Source organism: Typopeltis vanoorti, chromosome 21 (genome assembly GCF_054136105.1).
Source record: "Typopeltis vanoorti isolate ZY-2024b chromosome 21, IOZ_Tvanoo_1.0, whole genome shotgun sequence".
In the NCBI taxonomy this organism is placed as follows: Eukaryota; Metazoa; Arthropoda; class Arachnida; order Uropygi; family Thelyphonidae; genus Typopeltis; species Typopeltis vanoorti.
The window spans coordinates 63633666-63658757 of record NC_143569.1 but is presented as its reverse complement, the minus strand read 5'-3'; the positions used below and the strand labels follow the sequence as shown (position 1 = coordinate 63658757).

The 25092-nt window shown below is 35.9% G+C and overlaps 1 protein-coding gene across 3 annotated transcripts in view; it reads right to left on the bottom strand.

The window, feature by feature from the left end:
* The window catches only part of Bet5 (blocked early in transport 5), a 92719-nt gene extending 79256 nt beyond the window's left edge, over positions 1 to 13463 (bottom strand). The window contains exon 1 of one of the 3 annotated variants that reach the window (XM_090411070.1): positions 13368 to 13463. Coding sequence is in view for 2 of the 3 variants with exons in the window: in XM_090411071.1 (XP_090267197.1) it covers positions 13258 to 13421 (164 nt within the window). In the remaining variant the exon portion in view is untranslated. Of the gene's footprint in view, positions 1 to 13219; positions 13231 to 13257 lie in introns of those variants that run through there. The other 2 variants (XM_090411071.1, XM_090411069.1) reach the window with 2 other exon arrangements.
* Between the last annotated feature and the right edge of the window lie 11629 nt (positions 13464 to 25092).

Sequence of the window (25092 nt, the reverse complement as noted above, 5' to 3'; positions counted from 1 at the left end):
AAAGGAGGTGATCGAACTCAAGCATTAAACTATAGACCTATCTGTGTGTCAGATGTTGTAGTTAAGTTGTTGGAGAAGTTTGTGAGAACTAGGATCCAGGGTTGGGTTGACAATAATGGTATCATCTTTGATGGACAGCATGGATTTGCTAAAGGGAGGTCATGTTTTAGTAATCTACTTACTTATTACAATAAAGTGACTGCTTCCTTGGACAGAAGAGAAGGATACACAGTGATATACTTGGATTTTGCAAAGGCTTTTAATAAAGTACCTCATGATAAATTGATAGCCAAACTGGAGCAGATGGGGTTGGATATTAGATTGGTACATTGGATTGGAGATTGGCTGTCTAATAGGTATCAACAAGTTGTGTATGGGGGGGAAGCGATGTCGAGGAAAAGGAAAGTCACTAGCAGAGTGCCTCAGGGATCTGTTTTAGATCCATTACTATTTAACTTGTATGTTAATGATATAGGTGAAGATTTAGATGGAGATATTCAGTTGTTTGCAGATGATGCAAAGTTGGGACAAACCATGAAGAGTAGTGAGGATGTTGCGACCATGCAGGAAGATTTGAATAAATTGAGTGATTGGGCACAGAAATGGGGATATGAGTTCAATGTTGCAAAATGTAAGGTTTTAAAATTTGGAAAACAAAGATGGGATGAATAATTTATGCTTGGTGAGGATACATTGTTGGAGGTGGAAGAAATAAGAGATCTGGGGAGATAATAGCGGATAAGGATCTGAAATTTAGGGAACACATAGCCAAAATTGTGAAGACAACACAAAGGCTTCTGGGAATGATGCCGAGGACACTGACGTGTAGAAGTAGGGAGATTCTTGTTTCGTTGTATAAGGCTTTGATTAGACCACACATGGACTATTGTGCCCAGATTTGATCACCTGGTTTTCAGAAGGATGAAGAGATGTTGGAATGGGTCCAAAGGCGACTGACTAAAGTAGTTTCTAACCTCTGGAATGTCGAGTATAAGAAAAGATTGAGGAGATGCAATTTGCAGAGTCTGGTGAACAGGAGGAAGAGGGGAGATATGATAGAGACCTACAACTTGGTAAGGGGTTGTTATAGGATCAATGCTGGAGAAGTTCTAAGAAAATAGTGGGAGAACCAGAGGTCATCCCTGGAAACTATATAAAGAAGGTGCGAGTAGGGGAGTGTTTTTTTTGTGCAGAGTTGTAAATGATTGGAATGCCTTGCCTGAGAGTGCGGTGTCTGCAGATAGATTGAATGTGTTCAAAGCACAGTATAAGAGCTGTGTATGATAAAAGGACCTTCCAGATGAGTTTTTGACTCCATGAGGTCTTAGGTAATAATAATAACAATAATAAGTTGAAAATATAATCTTCCTTGTGATTATATCAGTTGCTTTTATATCATTTTTGTTCTTGGTGTTTATCAGAATTTTTCAAGCCCTCCTTGTAGTTTTCCTGAATTCCAAATTTAATCCTTAATAAATTATGAAAAGTTATATTTATTATAATAAGTTATATTTATTATCTCAGTTTCCATTCATTTTGATTCTTAGACTCAAAGGTTTGTCACAGCCAAGTAACCTGGCTTCTTTGAAACCTAATTAATATTCTGATAGGACAGTTAATCCATATGTATAATGTATTATGACAGTCCATTAAGCATAATCTATTCACTGGCTCGCTTGTATAGCAGGATGAAAAGAAATCCACCTCACTAAGAAACACTGTTTCTCTGTGTTTTATACAGAATTTGACCCCAATCTTTCCAACCCAAGTGCGTGTCAAAACTGATTCACCTGTCAGAAAACTTATGAAAGAATCACACTAACTTTCATACCCATAATATCTATCATACCTCTCCTTAATCATCTACTATCATTAAGACTAACTGCCAAAAATCCATAAATCCAATAACCCTCTCAGTCCCATAGTAGGTGCTACTGACTCTCCCTCTATTAAGTTAGCTAAACAGGTAGCTAAATCCTTAACACCACTTACAAGTCATTCTTTTTCATATATCAGAAATTCAATTCATTTCAAATCTTTAATCAAAAATGTAGTTTTAGACAATAATGATATGATAAGCTACGATGACACCTCCCATTTTACCAATATCCCTCTTTCTAAAACTTTAAATTTAGTAAAAAAAATGTTTTTCCCCTGAATATTGTTGATCTTTTTAATTTTATCATTCATTCATTCTGGCTATAACACTTGGAAAGACACAATTATTATTATTATTAGAATGGGCAACTCCAAGGAGTCCTTAGACTCATCGAGGGAGGCCCTAACATCATGTCAAGAACAGCTATTCAACATTCACACAGTATCTATCATACTTCACCTTGAACTCATTTACAGTCGTGGCACCCACAACAGACTCTGGCAGCTTATTCAACTCATTCACCACTCTCCAAGTAAAAACCCTAGCTCTAACACCCTTGCAAACCACACTCTCTTACCAAGCTTCCATGGATGGACCCTAGTCCTCCCACCACCAGTCCTATTCTCAAAAATATCTTCTGAATTAATCTTATAGAAACCCCTTCAGTAATTTCAATGTCTTAATCATATCGCATCTTTTCCACCTATCAGCCAATTTCTGCAACCCACAAATCTTCAACCTGTTCTCATAAGGTTCATTCCATAGACCTGCTATCATCTTGGTCACTCGTCCCTGGATCCTCTCCACCTCCTCCCCATCAAGAAGAAACCCTGGCTCCCAAATCTGGGCAGAGTAGTCCAGATAGCGTCTTATCTAGGCTCGATACAGAGGAACAATAACCTGTTTGTCTCTGCTTGTTAAAGTATTTTTCAGCAACCAAGTGATTTGATGAGCTGATTTAGCCACTTTTGCGATGTGACCCCTAAACTTCAACTCCCTATCCACAACACTCCCAAATCCCTGGCCTCGTCAATCTCCTGGAGTACAGTTCCACCAATGTGGTATGCTGCTGCTAATCTTTTCATCCCAAAACGCATAACCTTACATTTTGTCATATTAAATTGACATCCATTCTCCTTAATCCAGAACTCCAATCTATCCAAATCATCCAACAAGATTTTGATATCTTCTGCATTCATTATTTCCCTGCCCAGCTTTGCATCATCAGCGAACAAATGAACCGTTCCTCTTAGATCCTTCCCTATACCGTTAATGAACAAATTAAACAGCAGTGGTCCAAGAACAGAACCCTGCGGCACACCACTAGTCACAGGCCATCTTTTGGATTCTACTCCTGAATAAACTACTCTCTGATATCTCTCCATCAACCACCTGCCTATCCTTTTTACCAACCCTATATTCCAATATGTTGCAGTTTACGGATTAGAATTCCATGTGGTATCCTGTCAAAGGCCTTAGCAAGGTCCAGTAGGATCACTGTAAACCCATTACCTTTATCCAGTTCAGCCGTCGCTGTGTTATAAAATGTGAACAAGTTACTGAGGCATGATCTACCCTTCACAAAACCATGTTGTCCCCCATACAATATCCCATTTTCATCTATCCAATCCTGTATTCTTTTCTTGATTAATTTCTCTAAGACCTTGACATTGATTCCTGATATGCTGATCGGTCGGTAATTTACAACAGCAGTCTTGGAACCACCTTTATGCAGCGGAACTATTTTCCCCTCTTTCCACCCCCTCGGAACTAACCCAGACCCGAGACTCAAATTAAACAAAATGGTCAAGAGTACTGACAATTCTTTAGCTACTTCTCGTACAACACGAGTTGGTATACCATCCAATCCCACAGATGTATTGACATTGAGGTTATGCAATAGACTACTCACCTCCACTTCATTCACCACAATTCGGTTTATTTGTTTCTGCAATGTCACCATCTGGATGATATATACTTGCAAAGTGCTCACTCAGTAACTCAACTATATCAATTGATTCAGTTACCTCCCTATCATCGGCATTCTTTAAAATTATTCTGCCGTATACATTTTTTCTTTTACTTGCGAAAAAATATATCGAAAAAACTGTTTGGGATTCTCTTTAGCCTGCATGGCTAATTTTCTTTCATAATCCGCTTTTGCTTTTCTTACCACACTCATTACCCTTCTGGCCTGCACTTTATACCGTTCATGTGCCTGCAGGTCACCTTTCTCCTTAAATTCCCTCCACAGTTGTTTCTTCTTTTGCAGCTCAAGCTTAATGGTGTTATTCATCCATTTAACCCCTACTTGATTTACTATTCAGACTTTAGGTATACAGTGAGCCATTGCCTCTTGCAAACACTCCTTAACCGTCTCCCATGCACTATCAATATCCAACCCTTGCAGTTTTACATGCCATGGCACTGAACCAAACAAACTCCTAAGCTTGTCATACTTACTAGCCCAGTAATTCCACATGTTACCTGTCTTAATTGAAAATTCCACACATTTAGCCACCTCCCAATTCAAGACCCTATGATCACTCTCACCAATAGGTGGCAACGTGGTCATATGCGTTACAGCCAAATTCTCAGCTGCAATTACTAGGTCTAGCACTCTCTGACCCCTATTATTTTCCATTACATGCTGTCGCAGATAGTTATCCCTTAATAACTGCAAAAAATCCAATTCCTTCCTTCCATGTGTCCTCTCCTCCTTCCAATCAATGTTACCATAGTTGAAATCCCCTATAATAATTACCCTCCTTCCACTCATTGCTTCTATTTGCTTGTGCATACCGTCACCACCATCTATTCCATCACCTGGTCTATAGTAGCACTCAATTGCATATTTTGTTCTGCTAGCCTCAATCTCACACTAAATAGCTTCAAATATGCTCTTTTCTTTATCCAGCAGTTCAACTTCTATTCTCCTTGGCTGCAGTTCATCAGCTATCATCAATAACACTCCTCCCACCATTTTATTCTCCCTTTCCCTACTGAACACACTATACCCCTCACATTCAATCCCACTATATCATCTTCTGTCAACCATGTTTCACTAATGCCAATAACCTGTGGCCTGGAAGAACCAACCAAGGCCAAAAATTCTGCCTTCTTGTTCCTAATACTCCTGGCATTAGTATACATGAAATGCAGAAGCCCATTAGTCCCACCCTTATTTTGATGCCTTATACTAACTATCCCATTCTGATTTGTTGTTCTTCGTACTTGCTTGGGCAAATTATACACATTCATACACTCAACTGCCTCCCTAAAGTCTGCATATCTACCCCCCCCCACCTTTAATAATTCTAGTTTCTCTGATTCTGCACATCCACTTCATTCAACAACAGTTTTTCAAGTCTCCGCACACCAAATCTATTCAAATGTAAACCATCCATCTTATATAAATCCTTTCGTCCATCAAACTCACTCCACATGTCCACAAACGCCACACCACTCCTCTTGCATAACCTGCGCATAGAGTCATTTGCAAATATGGCCCTCCTCATCTCTTCTCTGTCATACCATGGTAACAGACTCACTATCCTAACTCTCTCACTCTTTCTTTTGCTACCTCTAGTAATTCCCTCAAGTCCTCTCTCATAGCCATTTTATCTCCATTTAAGTCATTCGTTCCTGCCACTACTATCATTTCTTTCACCCTCTGCTTTTGCACTCTGATAGACTCACATCCTTAATTTTCACTCCCGGTAAGTACGATTTTAACACACTCTCATCTATTACACCTCTTACTAAAGAACCTCCAACAGATTGAGGGTACAGCCATGGCCTCTTCACTTGTAGCCAATTATTTTATGGAGCATTTTGAAAAACATGCTCTTGAAACTGCTATTCTCAAACCTATCTGGCCAAGATACAATGATGATGATGTATTCTCTATCTGGCCACATGGCTCAGACACATTACTCCTTCCTCCTCCATTTGAACAGATAGCAACCCAGAATCCAGTTGACTACAGAAAAAGAAAATAATAGCCTGCCTTTTTAGATACTCTAATAACATGTCTTCCCAATAGCACTCTTTCATAGTTTACAGAAAACCCATCCATACAGGTATCTTCCCTCTCAACAATGTGGTGTTATCAAAACCCTTGTTAATAAAGCCTCCAATCTCTGTTCTACTAAGGCTGATCTTACTGCTGAACTCTCCTTTATTTCCCAGACTTTCCTGTCTAAGGACTGCAGTGCCAAAAATATCAATAAATTAACTGTTCCTCGTATCCCTCTCAACATTCTGACTATAGTAATGCCATCATTGTTCCTTATATCTATGGCACTTCAGAAAAAATAGCTAGAACTCTAAAAAAAAGTACAATCTCTGCATGACCTTCAAACCTTTCTAAAGCTGGCTACCCTCATCTGCAAGGATCCTCTACCTCCTCTATCAGTCCCAGATGTTTACAGAGTTCCTTGTTCTTGCAACTTATCTTATTATGATCAAACTAAGAGATAAGATAACATCTACCTACAAAACCATAAAAAATGCATCTGTCACCTTAAGTAAAGTCAGTCAAAGCTTGCTGACCATGCCTTGGATACCTTGCACAGAATCAAATGAAAAAAAACTACTATGCTTCACCACAAAAAATACAAATTTGAAAGACTTTTTTTTAGAATCAGCAGCAAATTTAAAAAATCACCTAATCTTAATAAATATGATTTATAATTTATAAAATATGATAATATGATTGTATTAAACTTCAAAAGATTTGGGAAACTAATTCTTAGGCCTCCTGCTCAACACAGCTAAAGGTAGCCAACAGCACCCATAGAGGGTCCTCTCATAGGAATTTACACTTTCTGTCTAATCGTTTTCACTTATTATTGGAGCAAATTTGTGTGTTTTTGCAATTTTAATAGTTTGCCTGACAATTAAAATATAGGAGTGATTAACCATGATATTTAATTATTTTTATATGCTGTATCCATTAAATCCTGTCAGAGGACTCCCTGTAGTCGCCCAAAATAATAATAAAAAATAATAATAATTTATTCCACTCATTCACCACTCTACAAGTAAAAAAAAATCTCATCTATATACCCTTACATAATATCTAGGGTAATCCTTAGTTCACTCTCTATTCATATATTGAAAAATTTGTGTCAATCTTATAAAATCCTTTTAATAACTTATCAGTTCTATCATGTCTCCTCTTTTCTGCCTATCAACTAAAAACTTTAGTTGATACGTAGCTCACACACCTTCAACCTTAATGCAACTCTCACACCTTCAACCTATCCTCATAGAGTGAATTCCACAGACCTGTCACCAGCTTATTTGCTCATCTCTGAATCCCTTCCACCACCACCTGATCCCAAAGGATCAGGAAGAGATTCAGAGACAAAACTAAGATGACTAAATCTGTGCACACTAGTCAAGATACAACCATATCATAGCCTTATAAAGATGGATAATAACCTTGCTATTTTTACTGTTAGTTTGTTTTTCAACATCAAAGTAATCCTTTGAACTATTTTGCCAACTCTTCCAATATGTCCTCTGAACTTCAATTCTCTCTTCGCCATTAACCACAAGTTCCTAGTCAATCAGTTTCCTGCAATTCAGTACCATCAATGTGATAAACAGTGTAATCTTTACAACTCAAAGTGTATAACCTTACATTTTATTGCATGGAATTGACAACTATTATCCTTTGCCCACATTGCCAATTTATATAAACCATCCTGCAAAATATCTATATCACCATCAACCATGTCCTCCCTTCCTCTGCATAATCAGCAAACAACTGAACATCCTCCCCATTTAATGGTGGAAATGTTCAGTTGTTCCCTATATCATTAATATCTCTCCCTAATCATTCCTTATATCATCGGTACCCAACCGGTGGTACGCATACATACACCTGGGGGGTACATGCTGGGCTGTTCAGGGGTACACAAAAATTAATTAGTAATGGCATGAAAAACCTCATTTCCACTATTTTACGTTATAGGCACTGAACAAAAGTATTATTATTACGGGTGGCTCCAGGGAGTCCTTAGTCTCATCGAGGGAGGCCCTAAACATCATGTCCATACAACTATTCGACATTCTCACAGTATCTATCATACCTTGCCTTCAGCTCATTCACTGTCATAGCACCCACAACAGCCTCTGGCAGCTTATTCCACTCATTCACCACTCTAAAAGTAAAGAACCCAGCTCTAACATCCTTGCTAACCACACTTTTGACCAGCTTCCATAGATGTCCCCTAGTTCTCCTACCACCAGTCCTGATTTCAAAAATATCATCTGAATTAATCCTACAGAAACCCTTCAGCAATTTGAATGTCTCAATCATATCTCCCCTTTTCTGCCTATCAACCAATTTCTGCAACCCACAAATCTTCAACCTGTTCTCATAAGGTTCATTGCATAGACCTGCTATCATCTTGGGCACTTGTCTCTGGATCCTCTCCACCTCCTCCTCCTCATCAAGAAGAAACCCTGGCACCCGTATCTGGGCACAGTAGTCTAGATGGGGTCTTATCAAGGCTCGATACAGAAGAACAATAACCTGTTTGTCTCTGCTTGTTAAAGTATTTTTCAGCAACCAAGTGATTTGATGAGCTGATTTAGTCACTTTTGCAATGTTCCCCCTAAACTTCAGCTCCCTATCCACCAACACTCCCAAGTGCCTGACCTCGTCAATCTCCTAGAGTACAGTTCCACCAATGTGGTATACTGCTGCTAATCTTTTCATCCCAAAACACATAACCTTACATTTTGTCATTAAATTGACATCCATTCTCCTTAATCCAGAACTCCAATCTATCCAAATCATCCAACAAGATTTTGATATCTTCTGCATTCATTATTTCCCTGCCCAGCTTTGATTCATCAGCGAACAAATGAACCGTTCCTCTTAGATCCTTCCCTATACCGTTAATGAACAAATTAAACAGCAGTGGTCCAAGAACAGAACCCTGCGGCACACCACTAGTCACAGGCCATCTTTTGGATTCTACTCCTGAATAAACTACTCTCTGATATCTCTCCATCAACCACCTGCCTATCCATTTTACCAATCCTATATTCCCATATGTTGCAGTTTATGGATTAGAATTCCATGTGGTATCCTGTCAAAGGCCTTAGCCAGGTCCAGCAGTATCATTGTAAACCCATTACCCTTATCCAGTTCAGCCATCACTGTGTTATAAAACTTGAGCAAGTTACTGAGGCATGATCTACCCTTCACAAAGCCATGCTGTCCCCCCCCCTCTACAGTATCTCATTTTCATCAATCCATTCCTGTATTTTTCCCTTGACTACTTTCTCCAAGACCTTGACAATGACTCTTGATAAGCTGATCAGTCGGTAATTTGCAACAGTAGTCTTGGATCCTCCTTTATGCAGTGGAACTATTTTCCCCTCTTTCCACACCTTCGGGACTAAACCAGACCCGAGACTCAGATTAAACAACATGGTCAAGGGCACTGATAATTCTTTAGCCGCTTCACATAAGACCCGTGCCGGTATACCATCCAATCCCACAGATGTATTCATATTAAGGTTCTTTAATAGACTATTCACCTCCACTTCATTCATCACAATTCCCGTATAAACTAATGGTTCCTTCATTCTTTCAATGTCCTTTGCGAGAGTAAATCATTCACCACCTGGATGATTTACTCTCGCAAAGTGCTCACTCAGTAATTCCACTATATCTGCTGATTCAGTGACCTCCTTACCATGGGCATTCCTTAAAATCATTCTGCCATGTACAGTTTTTTTTTTTTTGCTTACAGCATATTTAAAGAACTGTTTGGGATTCTCTTTGACTTGCATAGCTAGTTTCCTTTCATAATCCGCTTTTGCTTTTCTTACCACACTTGTTACCCTTCTGGCCTGAGCTTTATACCGTTTGTGTGCCTGCAGGTCACCGTTCTCTTTAAATTCCCTCCACAGTTGTTTTTTTTTTTTGCAGCTCAAGCTTAATGGTGTTATTCATCCATTTAATCCCTACTTGTTTTACTATTCGGACCCTATGTATACAATCAGCCATAACCTCCTGTAAATGCTCCTTGACCACTTCCCATGCTCTATCGACATCCAGCCCTTGCAGTTTTACATCCCATGGCACCGAAACAAGCAATCTCCTAAGCTTGTCATACTTGCCAGCATGGTAATTCCACATAGTCTTAATTGAAAATTCCACACCTTTAGCCACCTCCCAGGGTCAAGATCTTATGATCACTCTCACCAATGGGTGGCATTCATTACAGTCAAATTCTCAGATGCTATTACCAGGTCAAGCACTCTCAAACCCCTAGTATTTTCTATTACATGCTGTCTCAGATAGTTATCCCTTAATAATTGAATAAAATCCAGTTCCTTCCTCACATGTGTCCTCTCCTCCTTCCAATCAATGTTATCATAGTTGAAATCCCCCATAATAATTACCCTCTTTCCACTCATTTCATCAATTTGTTTATGCATACTATCTCCACCATCTATTCCATCACCTGGTCTACAGCAGCACCCAACTGTATATTTTGTTCTACTAGTCACAATCTAACACCAAATAGCCTCAAATGAGCTCTTTTCACTATCCTGCAATACAACTTCAATTCTCCTTGGCTACAGTTCATCAGCTATCATCAATAACACTCCTCCCCAATTTTATTCTCTCTGTCCCTGCTAAACACACTATAACCTACACATTCTATCCCACTACCTATATCCTCTTCCATCAGCCATGTTTCACTAATGCCAATAACCTGTGGCCAGGAAGAGCCAACCAAGGCCAAAAATTCTTCTTTCTTGTTCCTAATACTCCTGGCATTAGTATACATGAAATGCAGAGGTCCCTTTGACCCACACCTATCTTGATGCATTATTCTAACTATCCCATTCCGATTACTTGTCTTTAGTACTGGCTCAGGTACATTATATACATTCTTACACTCAACTGTCTCACTGATCTCTGCATATTCACTCCCCCCACTCCTTGGTAGTTCTAGTTTCCCTGGTTCTGCATATCCATTTTCACTTCATTCAGCAACACTTTTTCCAGCCTACGTACACCAAATCCATTCAAATGCAGGCCATCATCTTGTATAAATCCTTTCGCCCATCAAACTCATTCCACACTACATCGTCTGCAGAACCTGTGCACAGATTCATTTGCGATTATGATCCTGCTAAACTCCTCTCTGTCGTACCACAGCAACAGACTCACCATCCTAACTCTGTCACTCTTTTCTTATGCTACCTTTCACAATACTTTCAAGTCCTCTCTCATAAAAAATGTATCTCCTTTCAATTCATTCGTACCCACAACAACTATCAATTATTTCACCCTCTGTTTTTGCGCTCTAATACTCTCACTTACATCCTTAAATTTTGCACCTGGTAAGTACGATTTAGTTAAACTCTCATCTATCACACCTCTTAATAACGAGTAACCATACAACACGCTTTCCTTCATTTCTGAAACTCTCCCACTCTTATGCTTATTTTTCCTTTCAAATACTTGCTTATTTCCGTTAGCCGAGGCACTCTGGAAAGAATTTTGCAGGTGCTCCAACTGCTGCTTTACACTGTGTATTACTCCGCGTAACCATTCGATCTCACTCCTTACAAATAATTCCTCATTTTTTTCATCATAATAATCATTTAAACCATTTTCTCTCTCTCTGTATAATTGCTTTCACTCTCTCTTTGATCACTGCTCTCATTGCCATCTTGTACAACATCGCAATTCCCTATCAAGCCACTATTTTCACTCACATTCTGGCTTTCTTCTGCCACAACAATCTCACAACCTAACACATACTTCAATTCCTCACTTTCCTTACACTTTCTGCACAGTCTCCCACCACTATCATTTTCCATCCAAACTCCAGCCTCTTTCGGGAACGCATACATCCCACACGTATCACACTAGACAAACTCCTTCACATTTAAGTTTTTGAACAAAGGTGTCGTATTTTTGGACGCCATTATTTTTCGTTGCGTTGGTGCCATGTGGTACTCTATGAAACATATCTTTAAAATACTAAGTTAAATAAAATGAAATTCACACCAAAATCACACAGACACAACAAGCTACCAAAAAACAATACTACGTTAAGATTTAAACCAATACTCCAATTTTCACTCAAAATAATACTTAGCTTTCGGGAGCTCTCTGAAAAGACTAAACACCATGTAGCCCCCTGAAAGCATCTGTATTTAAAAACAGTTACTTTAAAAACAAAGGGTACAATTTATAAAAATGGGTTTAAAAGGGGTACACAAGTGGAAAAAGGTTGGGAACCACTGCCCTGTATCATTAATATATAAATAAAGAGAAGTGACCCTAGTAGTCACCCTCCGTTAGTGAGGTGACTCCATTAGTCACTCTCATTCTCTTAGATTCTACTCCACAATATACTTCTCTCTGGTGTCTGAATATCAGCAACCGCACTTATTGTTAGAGAGAGAGAGAGAGAGAGAAAAATAGATTAAAAGAGAAATACAAATGCACAGACAGAGAAAGAACTAAAGATCACTCTGGATATTGTGTAGAGTGGTGAATGATTGGAATGAATTATCAGAATTAGTTGAGTGTCCTGACAGTGAATGGGTTTAGGGAGAAGTCATTATAGGGATTAATGGAATGAATACAGCACATAAATAATTAAACAACAAATTTAATCACTCCTAAATTTCCATCGTCAGAGAAACAATATTAAAATTGCAAAAAACACAAATTTGCACCAACAATAACGGTGGAAACGGCGAGTCGTAAAGTAGGTGCCCTCCCTTGATGAGTCTTTGGACTCCTCGGAGGTGTCACGAAATAACAATAATATCCATGCCCACAGCTTCATATCCATTGCCATTTGCTCTTATTTGTGTAATCCTTTTCCACGCACCATTCTGTCAAATATCTTTGCAAAGTTTAGCAGTAATATATTAAAATTATTAAATATATACACGTTTACACAAGAATAATATTTAATTTGTCAAATATTTCGGTCTGAATATTACAGACCATTTTCATACCGAAATATTTGGCAAATTAAATATTATTCTTGTGCAAACGTGTATATATTTAATAATAATCATTATGTCACAAGTATCGTTAAAGGATAAAAAAAATATTAAAATTATTTAAAAATATAATTTATATTTTTAAAATTTATTATGGTATATAAAAAATATCTATTCTGCGCTAATATATTATAATAATAATTGCGATACAATAATAATAGTAATTGCAATAATAACAGTTATATAATTGTGAACAGAACAGTAACATAACGCATCGACTAACAGAATTGTAAACACATCCTATGAGTAAGAAATCGTAAGATAACATACATCATAATTGTTCAGCCCAGACCACTATTGTCACTTACTTTATAAATATAAATATCGCGCTGAAACAAAACAAAAACAAGCTCTTCGGAAAGATGAAACAAAAATTCACTAACAGATAGCAAGCATTCACGAAAATTACAAAGTTTACTGCACTCAAAGTAGAACTGTCACCCCTAACAGTACTCAACCGAATAATTTTCATCTGATGATTCCTATTACAGGAAGTGTTTCCCGGGGAGATAAGTTTCGTAGTTTTCAATGTGTGAGGCACTTCTACATTGAATAACGAAGTTTCTTGCCAGAAAATCAGCACAAGTAATTGATAAAAACACTTTTCATCAGCAATAAATCCTGGTAACAGCAGTCTATTACTGAGATTGTTTAGATAAATAATAAATAAATTTGAGTTATATAAAAGAAAGAAACCTAGCGTTATTCTAGTTTTTAATAATTAATATGAAATTAGTAGGTGACCTCCCTCGATGACTCTTTGGCCTCCTTAGAGGTGATGCTTAATGATAATAGCCTGTGTAGCTCAGTGGATGTGGCGTTTGCACACCACGGCGCTTGGCCGCACGAAGGAAGACTTGGTTTCGAGTCTAGTCGGCGACTAGAGGAAATTTTTCTAAGCCTTTTCTCGACCGGTTCACGAGTTAGTCGATCTCTGGCACGGGCAAGCGGGTTTTTCCTCCCGGAAACTCAAGAAAATCGACCGTAGAATCCACATTATTTTCAGACATTAAATATATTGTGTTAGGGTTAGGTACCACGAGATGGCGGCACATTTGAACCGTCTCTCTTCACTGTGTACCGCTTAATTAGTGATAACCTTGGGCCATCTATCTCTGATTGGTACCAGTGGAGATTGAACTGCCCACTGAGTCTCCAAAAGTTAGATAGGGCTAAATGGCCTCGCCTACTCCCGTATACGGAAATAAAAAGGCGTTAGCTGATTTTTTTATTTTTTGATTATAATAATAATAATAATAATGAATTCTGACCTCTGTGGGGTATAAGACACACCATCGCAGGTCCACCTTAGACAACAAAATGTCTATCATACCACTCTTTAAATTCATGCACTGTTTGCGCTTTCATTACCTTTCGGGCCATGCATTCCATGCTGGTACCACTCTCAAGCATTTCTAATCTTCTTGCTTACTACTTCCTTCTGCAACTTCAAGGATGGTCTTTGTCCTTGTTCTTTTCCCTCCTTCTACTATATTAAATGTTAATCCCGTAAATAAATAAATGATGACTAAGTTGGTAATGCAGTTATGAGTTTTTTTTTTTTTTGACATTTGGAAAGTAGAAATAGAATGATTATAGCATGATATTTTCATGGATGAAAATGAGAGAACAGTAACCGCAGCAGATGACATACTCGAGGTATTCAATGAGTATTTCGTCAATGTGTTTCACCCTCGTCAATGTGAAATCAAGAGAAACTCAAGCGTAGAGAAAATGTTAGAGGATGGCTTACTGATGAGCAAACAAAAAATACATAAAGAGTTAACTAAAATTGATGGCTATAAGACAATTGGGCTTGCTAATGTATCACAGGTTCTTAAGGGAATGCTCCTAGGATTCAGTGTAGGTCTAGCCTTGGCTGCTTAACAAGAGTCTCGAAACAGCCTAGACGCCAAACGAACAAAAGGAAGTAAAATTGTTAAACTTTACAAAGGTAGTGATAAGGCCACAAATTATAACCGATATGTATATCTGGAGTAGTAAGGTGTTCAAAACGTCGTTGAACTAGGATACAGAAATGAATTGATAACAGCACTATTCTCTGTGATTGTCAGCATAGTTTTGTTAAAGGGTGGTCATGTTTAACCAATTTGCTTATGTACTATAATAAGATGCTGAATGTATTAAACAAGGGAGATGCACATACAGCAATTTACATAGATTTTGCAAAGGATTTTGACAGATTGCAACACAACAATTTGGTAACCAAATTGAAGCAGATGGGATATTATGCTAATAAGTGGGTTGGATAGGCTGTCATGTTGGCATCAGCAAGTTGTATTTAAAGGTGTAGTATCCCAACAGAGGAAAGTCGCTAGTAGTGAGCTCACTGAATTGGAGTTTGGTATGGCACAGGCAAGAAAGGGGGAATTGTATGGTTAGAACGGTGAAAGATAATTAAATCCTAAACAGTATGTGAAAAGTAGGAGGAATGACTGTGGTGGAAAGATGCCTTTAAAAACTGCAGGTGGCATGGAGGTAACATAACCAAACCAAATAGTTGAATTACTGAGTAAGCATTTTGCAGAGGTGTACCATTCTGGTGGTGTCGTTGCAATGCCAAACGTCACATTGGGTGGTAGTAGAATAGATGTTGAAGAAACAGTGATGTTTAAATTATTAAGGAGGAGGAGTTAGGCATCACATTAGACACCATACTGGTCGTGTATTGCAAAAATGTGCAAGGGAATTATTAGTTCAACTGATCAAGATCTTCAACTTAAGCCTCAGTATTAGGAAGATGCCTATGGAATGGAAAGAAAGCAATATAATACCACTGCTATATAAAAGAAACTCCAAGACAGAAGTAGCAAATTTTAAATCGATCAACATATCAGAAGAGGTGATTAAGAGAGTTGAGAAATTGGTTAAAGACAAAATTCAGGACTGGGTTAATACGAGTATATTACCCTATAAGGGACGACATGCTTTTGTGAATGGTTGGTCTTGCCTTAGTAATTTGATTACTTTTTAAAATAGGTGTCAGTGAAGTTGCACAAAATAGATACTGAATGATATTGCTAGACTTCCTAAAATTATTTCACATATATTACATAAATTGAAGCAAATGCGAATGAAAATGAATCTGGTGATTTGAATTAGACTGTCACTCATGGACAGATATCAAAGAATGCTGGTTTATGAAGAAGTTTAGTCCAGGAGAAGGCTAGTGACCAATGGTTTACGACAAGGCTCAGTACTTGGTCTTCTGTTGTTTAGTTCACATATAATGATAGAGGAAATGATTTGACAGGTTATATTTAGTTCTTTGCTGATGATGCTAAACTGGGAGGAGCAACGTCAATGAAAGTGATGCAGAGATAGTACAGGAAGACTTAAATAGACTAGCAGTATAGTCAAAGACAAATGGCTGCCAGTTTATGTGGCCAAGTGTAAAATGATGCACGTTCAGGGCCGCCGCGTGTAGGTGTGCAGGTTGTTCATTGCAGAACGGCGGCTAATCAAAGGAGCGACAATTTGATTGATTCTATTTATAATAAAATTTATTTTTATGGTACCATTTAAGGAATCCCAGAATTACATACATAATATCCGTATGATGTCTTCGGCATGTATTCATTTAAACATAGTATTGCCATGGTTGCACACGTCTGGTATTGTCATTGCGTTATTGTATCTTGCGCGACCTTACGTATATTTCAATTAACTGTTTTTCGAGAGAAGTCTGCGAATATAATCCTAATATTTATTATATTGTAAAAGATTGTAGCATAGTGCTTGAGAAATTAATGTGCTTAATATTTAATTCAAATATCGTTTATTAATTCATTAATTTATTTATATATAACCCAACCCATCATGAAAATTCTTAAAAAATAATAATTATATTTAAATCTTAAATATTGAATTGTAGATGTCAGAAAAAGAAAATTATAAGATAAAAACAGAACAACTTTGTTCGGAACTCAATACAGGAAAAGAAGGAAGAGCAAAGAAATTGCAATCCGGACAAGAATTGGCTTGTACCTTAAATAAATTCTTGACTACAGAAACATCACATGTAGTAAAAAAACAAAAGATTTCGTCTACTGATGTTGAATCTTTTAGCGATATTAGACAGTAATCTCTTATCTCTCAATGAAAGGTTTATGTTGTTAAAGAAGAATAATGAAATATTTATAATCATCCATAATGTCAACACACTGAACAATGCAAGGAGGAAGATATCTTAAAACATTGCAAAAGATTTACATTGGAAAATAAGCAGCGATAAAAATCCAAATGATATTGATGGCAATGTCCTTTTCGAGGAACTCAAATCTTTACAATGGTTCATAAAGAAAGATATATCCTCACGATTGTTGAACTTCATATATAAGAAAAATTTACATGATACGTTTCCCAATATTTCATTTGTGTTAAGATTCATCTAACACTACCAGTATCAGTGGACTCAGGGAAAAGAAGTTTCTTGAAACTCAAAATAATGAAAATTTATTTACGATCAACCATAACTCACAAACGTTTAACAGATTCGTCTATATCTATACAAAACAATATTGTGAATGGCTTACACTTGTGAATTAATTAAGATCGTATTTATTAACTTATATATATATGATCCAAAATTATTTTGTTATATATATAATTATATACTTTACTTTTCGTATACGATTTCATTGTTTTGTTTTGTGTGATTACGATTGTATTTATTGCTGTAATAAATATATATCATAATTATAGAAATGTTTCCATTTTTAATTACTTTCAATGGGTACGGTTTTTAAAGTTTGCACAAAGGCCGCTCATATGCACCCGTGTACTATAAGCTGTGTGCTATATTGTTGAAAGACTACTGCCAGGTCGTCGCCAGATTAGACCGCGCCCAGAGGCAAACAATTAAATATCGCCCCTAATGGATTATAAGACAAAATATAAGAAAATCTAAAATTGCTATTTTGTTTTTATTGAAGAGAAACATTAATGCAAAACGATTACATAATAATATTCATTAAATGTTTGCTCAACGGGGATATCGCACAATAAAACTGTTTATAAGCTCTTCTATATTTAAATTATAAGCTATGTGCGCCTCTATCGATAGAGGCGTACATAGCTGGATCTTTGTCTATCAACTCTATCCATATCTGGATAGAGTTGATAGACCAAGCAGTTTTTCTCGGGACATTGCTGTTCGCAAATAATTTTTACTCAGTTTAAGCTTGGAAAAACTTCTTTCCACATTTGCTATGCTAACAGGTCCTGTTAATGCAGAGATGGTACCTACCGCAATATGGCTGAACGAGCGCCCTTATTAAGCAGCGCCGTGAGGCAGGCTGCCTCTATGCTACACCCTGTCGACAGGACTGAGTACTGCAATAAATTGATCAGGCTAAGGAATTGGGTGTCATTATGGATGGGAAGTTGAAATTTTGAATGCATATTGCGAGGATAACCAAAACAATTTCATTTAATTACTTGGTGTTGAAGAACATGCTAACAAGATGGAGATATTATTGTTCCCCTATATAAATAAGGCTTTAGTAAGGCCATATCTGGATTATTGCGCAAAGATCCAGCCTCCCGGATTCCGTGGGAATGAAGATTTTGTGGAGAGAATCCAAAGGCGAGTAACAAAGATTGTAGCAGATTTATAAGATAATCTTTGATATGGACGATCTGCAGGCTTCTAAAAATTAGCTGATAGGCAAAAAAAAATAGGAAAAAATTTTCAGTACATGGCAAGAAGGGCGAAAATGAGGGAATTGCCAGGGGAAGTTGTGTAATAGTGTGGTTAGTAAGGGTCTTAGGACTAGATATTTTTGTGTTTACGGTGGTGAATGAGTGGAATGGGTTGCAAAGAGGGTTGTGATTCCTTCATCAGTGAATATGTTTAAGTAGTGTGCTAATGTGTGAATAAGGATCTCCCTTGATGAATTTTCTGACTCCATGCAGATACAGTGTAGAAAAAAATAATAATAAGATCAATTAAAGTTGCCACACAGTGGTTCCCTTTATTAGAGCCTCGTCTTGTTGCAGTGGAAGGGTGGAAGCGTTCATAACAGAAGGGCCTCCCAAGCCAGAAAGGCCCTAGGAGAGGAGCCAGACTAAGTGTCCTCGCCCCATTTTAAATTCTGAATTAAAGAAATCATCCCTACCAGCTCGGTCTTTGTTTGGGTCAATAAGAACTGCGTTTAGAGTTATAGCTCCTGGACATCAGGCAATAAATTGGCTTCAGGGCTTAGACCCTTGATAGACAAACAGGTCATAGAACTGAAATACAACTGAAAGAAGAACAATTCAAACGAAAGAAATTAACTTTATCTGAAAGCAAGATGATTCTGCAATTCTATTATGTACCAAATTCATCCCCTGGAGGAAAGCAAATAGCAAAGACAGATTGTCATGGAATCACAGCAATAATTTGAGGTAGCTACCAGGCCTATGGAAGACACGCTTCAGGTAAATATCTTGAATAGAGATTACTTAAATATTACACAATAAAAACTCAAACATATAAGTTATATATAATAGATACAGACCCAACAGACAAACCCAGCTATTACTGACTCTGAAACAAACCGTCGATAAGATCTAGCTGCAATATTGAACATCAGCTAGGTAATAGTGACAGTTCCTACTAAAACAGGTGGAGAAACTAATCTGCTGATGTACAGTGCTGTAGTTGTAATCACAAGAGAACTTGATTACACAGATAAATAAACAGACTAAAAGAGATGAATGAACAAAAAAAGAATCTTAAAATGGAACTTTAAAATCAAATATAAAGAAATCTCGAGCAGGTGAAAAAAAATAGATAACTAAAGTATCAGAAGAATTAAAACACATAATTGTGGCAAAAGTAAAAAAAAAGATTACTCATTAGAAAGCAAAATAAACATTTAGTTGAGAACTAATCAGCATCGATTTTATCAAAATATTGATGTTAAATCTGAACACAATGCTGAATACCTAAACGCTAAAGAAACACTCAAGTTCTGGTAGCAGCTCTGTAATAATCCAAAAGACTATAATAGAAATGCTCACTGGATATCAAATGTTGGAAAAACAATTGACCACGTTCAGATGGAAGATCTTCTATAACCACGGAATTGATCCAAACGCAAGCAAAGAGAATGAAAAAGTGTAGTGCACTAGGCAAACATGAACTGCATAAATTTCATCTCAAATACTTGCACAGTACTCATGCTCGTTTGGCTCAATAATTTAACAACCTATTGCAAACAGGCTAGATTGAAGAGTGATGGACGCTTTTGATTTTGAATAAACAAAGAAAAACGAGCTATTTCAGGTAATTACCACCCAATAATCTGCCAACTAAGAACATTTAATTTATGCATGGAATCACAGCAATAACAACATGGATTAGTCAATACTTATCACCGCAGCAGCTTCTGCTTATTGAAAAAACGGGGATGTTCCAGAGGAACAGAAGACCAATTGTTCATTGATAAATTATTTGAATAATTCGAAAATGATGTAAGCTAACTTATATATGGCATTGATTGCTTACCAGAAAGCATTGCTCTTTGTTCATTGGAGTGAGTAAAAACATCCGAAAATTCCGAAGAGCTGTCATGATCACGTGGAAAAACTAACTTGATTGTCAATAAAGATAATCTGGGTACAGTGAATATCAAGAGAGGAATTTTTGATTGTGATTCACTATCAGCTGTATTCTTCATCCTAACACCAATATCATCAACTTTATTTCTGAAGAAAACCTGCTTTGGATATTAAACATCAAAGCAAGCAAGCAAGAAAACTATCACATGTTATACTCGTACATGTTATATATATTTTTTAGTTTTAAGCTATACAGAAAATGATCCCGAGAAATTGTCATTGCTCAATATAGTCCCAATCTTAAGTGAAGATAGTTGTATGGAATTTGGACTTGAGAAATATGTAACATTCTCCATCGTTTGAGAAAAAATAACAAGGAGATCAAATTTTTAGATGGAAAGAAAATTACTATCTTATCACGGGCAGGATAACATAGCGGCATGACATCTCAAAGGCCAACGTAATAATAATAATAATAATAATAATAATAATAATAATAATAATAATAATAATAATAATAATAATAATAATAATAATAATAATAATAATAATAATAATAATATTATTATTATTATTATTATTATTATTATTATTATTATTATTATTATTATTATTAGGAGAGCCTGTGTAGCCAGAGCCTGTGTAGCTCAGTGGATGTGGCGTTTGCACACCACCGCGCTTGGCCGCACGAAGGAAGACTTTATTTCGAGTCTAGTCGCCGACTAGAGGAAATTTTTCTAAAGCCTTTTTTCGACCGGTTCCCGAGTTAGTCGATCTCTGGCACGGGCAAGCAGGTTTTTCCTCCCGGAAACTCGGGTTTTTCGTCCTGTAAACTCAAGAAAATCGACCGTAGAACCCACATTATTTCAGACATTAAATATATTGTGTTAGGGTTAGGGACCACGAGATGGCGACACATTTGAGCCGTCTCTCTTCACTGCGTACCGCTTAATTAGTGATAGCTTTGGGCCATCTGTTTCTGATTGGGTACCAGTGGAGATTGAACTGCCCACTCAGTCTCCAAAAAAGTTAGATAGGGCTAAATGGCCTCGCCTACTCCCGTATACGGGAATAAAAAGGCGTTAGCTGATTTTTTTTTTTTTGATTATTATTATTATTATTAAAAAAAAATCAACTAACGCCTTTTATTCCCTAATAGGGAGTAAGCGAGGCCTTTATACCCTATCTAGCTTTTGGAGACTGAGTGGGCAGTTCAATCTCCATGGTTATTATTATTATTATTATTATTATTATTATTATTATTATTATTATTATTATTATTATTATTATTATTAGCACACAGCAAAGAGGTACATGTAACCTGTGGAGTACCGCAAGGAGCTGTCCTATCTCCCATTCTATTTAACATATACACACACGACATAAGCCAACTCCCCCTAAAAAGTAAAATCTTCCAGTATGCAGACGACACTGCCATAGTATCCATTCACAACACTGCAAAAATCACTTACAAAAATATGCAACACGCCATCAATCAAATCACTAACTGGTTAACCGAAAACGGTATATATATAAACCCTGGAAAAACAAAGCTAATGATATTCAAAAACCCCCAAACCCTGCCCATAGAAACTAAATATCTTACTATCAAACATTCATCCTCCTATACACAAAGTGCAGAACCTAAAATCACAACCATCACACAGGTGAAAACAACACACTACCTTGGACTTCACTTCGATGCAGATCAAAGTTGGAATAGCCATACAAACTACCTACATACCAAGCTTAGGATAATAGCAAGCAAACTATACAGATTAAAAGAAATTGCCCCAACCCACATAAAAATACTAATCTATAAAGCATTATGTGAAAACATTTTAAGATATGCAATCACATCATACGCATTCTGCACAGACTACAGACTTAATAGGCTACAATGGTTGCAAGATAAAATGATAAAACTGATATTCTGGGAACAACCCACTCTTATGCAGGAAGCATGGACAAAACACAAAATATTTAAGGTGAAACACTTACGCCACTACACAGTCATGTTAAAACACTACTACAGCCCAACATATAGAGTAACCAGAACAACATATCAAATAACAAGACCACAGTCAACAAACTACATAACATATAAGTACAACAATCACAACGGCAAAGCCACCCGAAACTTCTACGTACCTGACATGATAAACAAACTGCCGTTCGACAACAGAAACCTAGGAACATACAGAGAGCTGAAACAGGCACTATATAAATATTATAGCGAGAATGAAAATTAGAGCAATTCCTGTTTCTCTCTCCCCCACCACACATACACACACACACACACACACCACGACAATCCCCCCTCTCAAAAAACTACCACTACAAGAACACAAAGAAACAAACACACCATGTCTAAATCCAACCCTATTTGCACAAAAAAAAAAAAAAAAGTTAAACTGTAATAGCAGTCGAAGTCTTTCAAGCACGTACCAACAAACAGTAAAATCAACACCTGGCTTGTGACCACTATAGGAACACAACCATGAAACCACCACCCTCTGTCATCTATTATCTTCCTCAGATAAGCTCTGCTAAGCTTCGAGGAAGAAAATTACTAACTTGCAAGTATCTGTTATACACACTTGTAATGCGTTATAAATATTATATACATATAATTACTACAGCAACTATGTATACAATTCATCTGAGACATAAAAAAAAAAAAATTCTGTATAATCCTTGTTGTAAATACTGTAAATATTATTATTCTATGTAACTTATACTGAGACAATAAAATGTAAAAAAAAAAAAATTATTATTATTATTATTATTGAATTGTGTGTGTGTATGCTGCATTACTGCATTGTATCGTGAATTGTGTGCACATTGGTGCCAATCCATATTTAGCAAGTTTAAAAAAATGTATATTCATATTTATAAAATGTACTCTGCATTTTGTATATCGAAATTTCGTACTGTACAGAAAAGATAATATGTTTTTCATTGTGTGTGTGCAGATACTCTGTGTGATAGTAAACCTTATCATTTTCATTGTAAAAACAAATAAGTCGTTTATAAAAAAAAATAAAATAAAAATAAAACAATTATTATTGTTATTATTATTATTATATACTAAATTCAAAAATTCTGTATAAACCTTATTGTAAATATTGTAAATATTATTATTGTATATAATTTATACTGAGACATAATAAAATGTTTAAAAAATAAATAAATAAATAAATAAATAAATAAAAAATTATTATTATTATTATTATTATTATTATTACTCTCAAAAATTATCACTACAAGAACACAAAGAAACAAACACACCATGCCTAAATCCAACCCTATTTGCACAAAAAAAAAAAAAAAAGTTAAACTGTAATAGCAGTCGAAGTCTTTCAAGCATGTACCAACAAACAGTAAAATCAACACCTGGCTTGTGACCACTATAGGAACACAACCATGAAACCACCACCCTCTGTCATCTATTATCTTCCTCAGATAAGCTCTGCTAAGCTTCGAGGAAGAAAATTACTAACTTGCAAGTATCTGTTATACACACTTGTAATGCGTTATAAATATTATACACATATAATTACTACAGCAACTATGTATGCAATTCATCTGAGACATAAAAAAAAAAAAAAAAAAAAAAATTCTGTATAATCCTTATTGTAAATACTGTAAATATTATTACTGTATGTAACTTATACTGAGACATAATAAAATGTTAAAAAAAAAAAAAAAATTATTATTACATGGTATCAATCCATATTTAGTTAGTCTAAAAAAAAATGTATATTCATATTTATAAAATGTACTCTGCATTTTGTATATCGAATTTTCGTACTGTACAGAAAAGATAATATGATTTTCATTGTGTGTGTGCAGATACTCTGTGTGATAGTAAACCTTATCATTTTCATTGTCAAAATAAATAAGTCGTCTATAAAAAAAAAAAAAAAAAAAAAATTCTGTATAATCCTTATTGTAAATACTGTAAATATTATTACTGTATGTAACTTATACTGAGACATAATAAAATGTTAAAAAAAAAAAAAAAATTATTATTACATGGTATCAATCCATATTTAGTTAGTCTAAAAAAAAATGTATATTCATATTTATAAAATGTACTCTGCATTTTGTATATCGAATTTTCGTACTGTACAGAAAAGATAATATGATTTTCATTGTGTGTGTGCAGATACTCTGTGTGATAGTAAACCTTATCATTTTCATTGTCAAAATAAATAAGTCGTCTATAAAAAAAAAAAAAAAAAAAATATTATTATTATTATTATTGTTGTTATTATTATTATATTCTAAATTCAAAAATTCTGTATAAACCTTATTGTAAATATTGTGAATATTATTATTGTATGTAATTTATACTGAGACATAATAAAATGTTAAAAAAAAAAAAAAAAAATATTATTCAAAGAAGCAGATTATGTAATGAAACAGTTAGCAAAGTATACAACAATAAAGAAGATAGTGATTAAAAAAAAAAAAAAAAAAATTATTATTATTATTATTATTATTTTATTCACATAATTGATACCCAGTCAAAACAAGATATCATATAAACAAAAATTCCCCTCCTATTG